This window comes from Siniperca chuatsi, linkage group LG11 (assembly GCF_020085105.1).
Source record: "Siniperca chuatsi isolate FFG_IHB_CAS linkage group LG11, ASM2008510v1, whole genome shotgun sequence".
Lineage (NCBI taxonomy): Eukaryota > Metazoa > Chordata > Actinopteri > Centrarchiformes > Sinipercidae > Siniperca > Siniperca chuatsi.
In genome coordinates, this window is record NC_058052.1 from 27,442,496 (window position 1) to 27,450,473 (window position 7,978).

Here is a 7,978-nt window from a genome sequence, read left to right on the forward strand (position 1 = left end):
AGATGAGGAGTGGGCTACAGAGGTCTGGTAAGCTCACTTCTTTCTAACTTCACACCCCTGATTTCTTTCATTTCCAAACTTGTAGTCTTCAGCCCTGTAGTCTTGAGCCCAGCACATATGCACTAGAACTCCTCAAGACCTGCAGACTACAGACTTTTGTACACCTATATGGTGTACCGCGCAGTTTCCTTTTCAACTAGCCAGTCGGGAGCCAAGCAGCTTATGAAATGAGCCACTGATAGAAAGCAGGACTTCAGTTCTCTTCCTGAACGAACGAAAGGCCGTTGCGTGCACCTCTTCAAATAATGGTAAAGTAAACAATATAATCTACTATTTTGCTGCGGTTGTGTCTGATTTAACTCAGTGTATTAATTAATTTATGACCACTTGGAGGCAGTCAAAATATCAAGCTTAAAGACAGCACAGCCAAAAGTCAGTTAATGCGTATAATATGTATAAAGTCCTGATACCTGTGGATGCTGCCACTGCCCTAATCAATATGGAAGGTATCTCGAATACGAAGATACAAAAAGCAGCGACAAAGCATGTGAGCTGAGCTGTGGATGAGGAAGAAGCAGACAAAGTCCTCTGGTGGTAGGCTTGAAATCCCAGGTTCCACAGTGCCTCCATAAACAAACGTATATGTTAGAACAGCTCAATCGGGAATTTTGACCATATAAATCCCACATGGAATGTATAATCTATTCACACATGTAAGGGTAGAATTGGATAGAGAAAAATAACAAGTGTGTGTGTGCACTCTGGGCAAAATGATGAGGTTTAATTTCATGTTAAGATGATAAAATATAAAATAGCATTACTAAAAAGGACAAATAACATATAGAGAAGTATGCACTTGACAAATACCACGTTGTTTCTTCACCTTACCAAAATAAGAAATAATCTATTGCCCTCCAGGCCATGTTTTCTTCCAGTTTACCGATCCAGGGAGCATGGAAGAGTGATTTCCAAGGAGTATGAGTTCATCATGATGAACAGATCCACTGCACAGATAAGGGGCATACATATCACAAACACATCTCTTCAGCTTCAAGTTTTTTAAATCCCATCCTCCCCCATGGATGTATTAATAGAGCTACATATGTTGTGGCAGAGTCAGCCTTGCTTCCAATTTGTCCAAGTGGCCAAAAATCTTTTGTTCACACTCATAGTTGCACCTATCAAACACATCATATCAGTGCATTGACATGCCAGGAATTTTGTGTCACTGAGAACTCTGTGCAGTGCCATCTCGAAGCTACAATTTACATCTCAGTTTAGAATTTTTTTAACTTAAAATCCACAAACAAATCAGAGTTGCACTGTTTTGTTCAAGTTTCAACCCTTAGTGTACCTTCTGTTTGCCAGCAGGGCCATCTCTATTCTGTTGGCTGCACTTTTCTTCTGTTCCCTTTTGGACTTAAAGGAAGCCCAGATACCGGTCCCATGGACTAGCAGGTGGAAAAACACCATCGCTATCACTCCTGGGATGTTAACAACCATGATGGACTAGTTGAGTGGCTTTCTCTCTAGCTGTCACTGAATGAATGACTGGTTGTGCACATGTACAGTAATTATAAAGATTAGGGAAAGGCAAATGTGAAAAATACAAAACGGTTCCACATTAAAGGAAACAACACAGATCTTGCCTCTTGCAGTAAATGTATGTTTGCAGCAGTAAAACAAAGATTTTTTTTTCTGAGCATTAAATGCAGTTTATAGTGACATAAATTAAAGAATTCTGCCAATGGTGACACACTATGTCACTAATCAAGTGGTGGCAACACACCAAGACATGCTGCAATGTGCCAGCAAAGGCAGAAGAAGACTGCTTGCTACTAAACATGGATGTAAAGATGCTTAGAATACTTGGAAAATTGGCTTTGCAAATGCTTTACAAGGAAGGAAATGCACTTAATACATTTGTTAGAATTCAAGGATACACACAATGTGTTTTTGAGAGTAACACACGGCATGCAGCAGCTTGTCTCTGGTCTGATCACACACAGATTCTACACCCAAGTCATATTTCTGTTCAACATGCCGTTTCCTGACCACTTTTCATGTCATTACAAGCTTCTTTACCTGTGAATTGCACCTGACATTCTTGGGTTGAGGTGATTGTGACTCTCTTCATTACCCCGCCCTGGCATAGACTTTGTTTCTGGCACACAGTGTCAGTCACTCACTTCAGGAGACACCGCTCTACCCTCCATTACCCTCTCCCCTCTGTCCCAAGGTAGGCTGTGTGGATGCAGAGGACAAACCATCAGACAAGTGTAGGCAACTCGTTCAGGTAAGGTCTTGCAGCTTTCAAAGGTACATTTTGTCATATTATTTTTTCTTATATGTAGAGATTATTAAAAAGATAAAATAACTGCAAACTATGGCTCATATTAAAATGATTATGTAAATGTGAAAAGGAAAATGTAATTCCACAATAGCATTATAATTTTCCATATATGTATGTGTTGTTTGAATTAAAATGAAAATGAAATAATCCAATTTACATTTTCATTTTTACATACTTGTATGGGCATTCTATGACTATATTAAAATGAAAATGGAAAAGCTGTCTGACATATAATTTTCAAAGTCGTACCCTGCTGTACAGTGGACAATATTCAGGAAGGCGAGAAGGCAGCAGGGCCTCACTGATTACTGTACAAAAAACAACTTAAGTGTAATGACTGAATTGAATTTGATGAATTTACTGTTTATCAGACCACAAATGAGACAAGAATTAGGTTTGAAAAATGACAGGCCCCGCCAGAGTGGAGTGTTCCTGGGGGCCGAACCTCGCTGATTACTGTTACCAGTGGACAATATTCAAATTAACATTTGAAGACGTCATACGTCAGCAGAACTTGTACTATCTGAAACTCAATTATTTGATTACATATTATTGGCAGGTAATGTAACAAATGTTGAGGATCGACAATAGAAGCTGAACAGAACATTTTCTGATCTGATCTGATTGGGGGTTTACAATAGTTTTACTGCATTTGTGTGAACTTGCACCTCACAACTTTAGTGATACCACTGAACAATGTTAGGTAGATTTTAAAAAACCTGCTCCCTTTTAATAACCTGATCTCTCCAACAACAGGTTTCACTCTGAAGAATGGAGGATTTCTACATTAACATCACCTCACAGTACAAAAGCTATCATCACAGCAACATCACCTCCCACTATGATCATGATGAGCCCAAGAATGATGATTCTAACAAAAAAGTTTACTTCATCATGCATGTGGCGATATGCATAATCATTAGTATCGGTCTTCCTTTGATCTTCGTGGCCATCCATGCTCTTTATTCTCTGGTATGTACATTATGACTGAGAGGTTGTAATGACCAATACATTTACAGGAATCATTTATTCCATAATTAAAATTGAAATGAAGCTGACTGGAACCTAAACACTTGCAGTTTACATGTGTGCCTCCATTCCAGCCTTCTCTTAAATGGTTAACGGCAAAAATGTGTGAAATTTTGTCATCACCAAGGTCAGAAAAAAAGGAGTGATCTTGATTATAAAATATTTACTTTCCTCATGGACCAACTCCACATGAGAAAAACTGGAAGGCTATTATTCAAAATATCACTGATAAAATGATGATACTATAATTTTACAATAAGCATAATTATTAATACATTAGGAAGTAACATGTTCTTTGTAAAAGAAAAAGAGATAAAGTGATATAATAATACACAAGACTCTGAAATCGGTGGAGAGAGAGAGAGAGGTAAAAATTGGAGACCTGAACCTGAATCCTTCAGCCAGAGAAGAGGTGTTCATCAGGGCTGCAATTTAAGTCCGACTTTATTTAATGTGTATATAGTGAACTTGTTGTATAGTGGGATCAGTGTGCTGCTCCTGGCCTCTCCCTCCTAGATAGAGAGGGGAAGTCTCTGTTTTATGCTGATGACCTTGTTCTACTGTCTCCTACTGAACAAGGACTGCAGCAACAGCTGGACATAGTGGAAACGTAAGAACTGGAAGAGCTCTAAATGCAATTAAGAGAAAATGTTATAATTTCCAAATTCCAATTAAAATTTGGCTTATAATATTTGACAGTGTCATCCAGCCCATTGCGCTGTATGGTAGTGTAGTATGGGGTCCCCTCAGTCATCATAGCTGTACCCGTTGGGACAAACATCCAACAGAATCTTTACATGCAGAATTCTGCAGATACATTTTACACGTGCACAGAAAAACTCCAACAAATGCATGTAGAGCAGAATTAGGCAGATAATGATAATTAACATTCAAAAGAGAGCGCTCCCATTTTTGATCACCTTAAATCCAGCCCCCGAGACCCCCTCCATTGCAAAGCCCTCCAAACCCAAGAGCTGAGCCCCTATGTCAGCTGGTCCTGAGACTAACTACCTGCTGCTCAGTATGTCTTAAGGTGCCAGACACACACACACACACGCGTTTGTTTCATTATCCCTGTGGGGGACAGTTGTTGACATAATGCTTTCCCTAGCCCCTAACCCTAACCTTAACCATCACAACTAAATGCCTAACCCTAACCCTAACCTAATTGTAACCTGAACCCTAAAACCAAGTCTTAACCCTCAAGAAGCAGTCTCCATCCATGGGGACCTCAGTTTTTGTCCCCACGATGACACAAGTCTCCATGGGTTAGTGTGCATTCAGGTTTAAGTCCCCACCGGGTTGTAAGAACATGAAACACACACACGCACAAACACAAACACACACATTCTTTAAAAAAACTGTCATGGTGTTCATATAGTTTTCACTTATTTGTATTTGTATTTTTTAACTGCAAGTCTACAATTTTTATTATTATTATTATTATCTTATCTTACTTATCTGTATATATTTTAATAGCACATTTCTTCTGTTTATGTACATGTTTTTATTTCACACTTGCTTTGGCATTGTTAGCGTGTGTTTCCAATGCCTATAAAGCCCCATTGGTCAAGTTCACATTCAGGTTTAGTGAACACAAACCAAAACCCTTGGTCCACTGGCAGAGCCAGATGACAGGTTTGGGTTTGGGAGGAGGTGGAGTTCAGACCGTTTACAACTGCTGGTTTACTTTGACCAATGTTTTCCTGCAGGTGCGAAACGATCATGTTGTTCCGATCTACGCCATCAACCTTCACGTTTCTGACATCATTAAGTTCTGCTGCATGATCGGTGAGATGGCAGAACCTGAGGATTGGAAGACACCAAATATCTTCTCTTATATTCACATCCATTGTCTGAATACCAGTGTTTACTTCATGGCGTGTGTCGCCTTGGAAAGGTAACTATCTGTCCATCCAGTCTGTGTGTCTGCCCATTGTATTACTATATAACTCTGAAGCTTCTCAAAGACTATGTGTCTGTCTTGTATTACAGGTATTTGGTCATCGCCTGCCCACTGTGGTACCGCTGCAGACGAAGCATCAAGACCTCTGTGGTGGTCTGTGTGGTGGTCTGGGTCCTTCCTCTTGTCTTTCTCCTCATTGTCTTTTTCTTGGATAATACTGATAGAGTCTTAGAAATCTCCTCCTCCGTCCTCCTCCTCCTTCCCTTCCCACTGTTCATATTCTTCCTGGGTGGGACCCTCAAAGCCCTGTCTCCCAGCCGTGTCCCCTCTGACGAAAAACGACGAATTGTGAGAACTTTGGTCCTGGTGCTGCTTACTTACACGCTGCTGTTCCTGCCCACCATCATTGGGTTCCTGTCAAAGGGAGCAAGAGATAACGATAACTTCAGTAACCTGTTTGTCATGTTTGATAAGTTGAGTCCTCTTGCAGACTTAGTTCTGTATGTTTTCATGAGGAAAGGGACCATAGACCAGAATGGACAGTAATGATGTCAGCATATCAACAGCATGAATGATGACAACATTTACAGTCAGCTTCATGCAGGCAGAGAAAGAGGGAGAGAGAGGAAGGGGAGAAAACAGGAGGAGAAATGTGGGAAAATAGAAAGGATGGAGACAGACGGATTCTGCCATCTACTGATATGATTTCCAGTAAGACACCTAGCTGTAGATAAAAGGAAGCTTTGGTTTGACTCTGCTGTGGGAGAACTGGTTGCTGGGAAATGTTTTGGTAAACTTGTTCTGGTTCACTGTGACGGCTTCAACAAATGTAAACAAAATATGATTTTATTAGTGTGTTAGCTGTAAGTCGGTGTCTATCATTATTATCCTTTAATCACAGAAGCAAACCAGATATTATTTTTTGATTAACTGAGCTCATTATAGCCGCCTTGCTGTCATATTCCTAAATCTTAATTTTGACTGTTTTTTGTATGTTTAACACAGGGAGAGCATCTTAACAAGTCTTTAAGACTTGTTTCAATTTTGGTCTCTCATATACATTTGAATTTAGTTATTTACTTTTCCTTGTAAATAATAATTTCCTTTACTTTTCCTTGTATGACATACTAATACTCTGGTATGTACATTATAACTGAGACTGTGTCCTGTGTCTGTCGTACAGTCTGTCTAACCGTAAAGGATCTTGATCTGGATTGGGGGCGAGGTGTGAGGGGGCTGGGACGAAGTGTTGTAATGACCAATACATTTACAGGAATAATTTATTCCATAATTAAAATTTCAATGAAGCTGACTGGACTCTATAAACATACAGTTTACATGTTTCCATTCCAGCCTTCTCTTGAGGTTAATGGCACCATTTAGTTACAACTCGAAGAAAAACAAAGTAGTCATCAAGTTTGTCACAGCAATTTGTACAACATTATTTGGGAATTTTATTTAAAAGTAATCAAGAAACGTTGCCATGAATGGTCCCCAGAGGATGCAACTTACTGATGTTGTTTATCTCCTGACTTTTCCTTTCGCACCACGGTCCGTGTATCATCCGATCATCAATTAATCCATTCAATCTGGCAAACGAAAAACTAAATGAGGGGTCAGAATTTAGATTTTTCATTTTTTGTAATCTTTACCAAAGGAAAATGAAAACCCTGTTTTGTTAGTTTCATCTTGAAATGGGAAATGTAATAAACAAGAAAACCAAAAAACAAGCCTTATTTCTGTTTTTCTGTTAGTTTGTGCGCATTATTTACATCATGTTTCTACAAACTGACAATTGAAAAATTGTGTACTGCAGTGATTGGCCAGTGTGTCATATCTGATATTTCTGACAGCAACAAAAAACATTGAGAAAATAGATGAAAAATAAAAAAGCATGCAAAGAAAAGAGTATTTAAAATGTATTAAAATAAGGTTAAGAAAGAATGAAAGAAGAAAACATGATAGAGCATGCAAAATTAAGTATAGAATCAATAAATAATAGAGTAGTACCCCTGTTTAGACATTTCAGGAATGGAGTCCATTTATCTAGAACATGCTGACATAGAATTTTTTTTTTTTTAACAAATTCTTCTTCTTCTTCTTCTTCTTCTTCTTCTTCTTATTATTATTATTATTCTGTCTATATTGTTCTGACTCGACATTAATCCACTGAGAGGTGTTTGTAGTGATGTTTGCATTTTTCCAGGAAATGATGACAGCTGATATATGAAAGAGAGTTTTGTGTGTTTATTGTTGATGAAACGTCTCCCAGCAGGGCAGAGTTATGTAACCCAAGACAGGTGACAGCCAGTTAAAGATTCAGTTTCTGATGTTTCAGTAAAATGAGAACATGAATCATTGTTTTTCAGTCAGTTTTAAACGTAACATAATAACTTCTATGTTGAAGTTGTATGTAGTTAAGCCTGCATTAGTGTTTTGGGGGCCGATTTAGTCTTTATTGACAGGAGACAGTAGAGACAGACAGGACATGAGGACAGACAGAGATAGGGATAACATGTAACTAAGGTCCCTGGAACATTTTCATGCTAAAATGTTGATTTATTCCAAAATAATGTTAGAATCAACATCAGCAAGGAAGAGTGCACAATCTGTACACAAAAGATAAATGAGTTGAAATGGGCCAGTATATTTACTGCAGCGCTGGGAACTTGGAAACAGGTGAGCAGGTG

General features: G+C 38.8%; 1 protein-coding gene across 1 annotated transcript; it reads left to right on the top strand.

Moving 5' to 3' along the window:
- The first annotated feature begins 754 nt into the window (after positions 1-754).
- LOC122884340 (mas-related G-protein coupled receptor member A8-like) lies at positions 755-7,007 on the top strand. The gene is made up of 5 exons (XM_044214140.1): positions 755-1,458; positions 2,240-2,296; positions 3,110-3,325; positions 5,095-5,282; positions 5,378-7,007. Exons 3-5 carry the CDS (start codon positions 3,125-3,127, stop codon positions 5,832-5,834), a joined length of 846 nt encoding a protein of 281 aa, XP_044070075.1. The 5' UTR covers positions 755-1,458; positions 2,240-2,296; positions 3,110-3,124; the 3' UTR covers positions 5,835-7,007.
- The last annotated feature ends 971 nt before the right edge of the window (positions 7,008-7,978 follow it).

What these genes read in the sequence shown, in the direction of transcription:
- LOC122884340 (XM_044214140.1), top strand. Translation starts at nt 3,125, where the DNA reads ATGGAGGATTTCTACATTAACATCACCTCACAGTACAAAAGCTATCAT. An exon ending in TCCATGCTCTTTATTCTCTG is followed by an intron (nt 3,326 to 5,094) that starts GTATGTACATTA and finishes GTTTTCCTGCAG; the next exon opens with GTGCGAAACGATCATGTTGT. An exon ending in GCGTGTGTCGCCTTGGAAAG is followed by an intron (nt 5,283 to 5,377) that starts GTAACTATCTGT and finishes CTTGTATTACAG; the next exon opens with GTATTTGGTCATCGCCTGCC.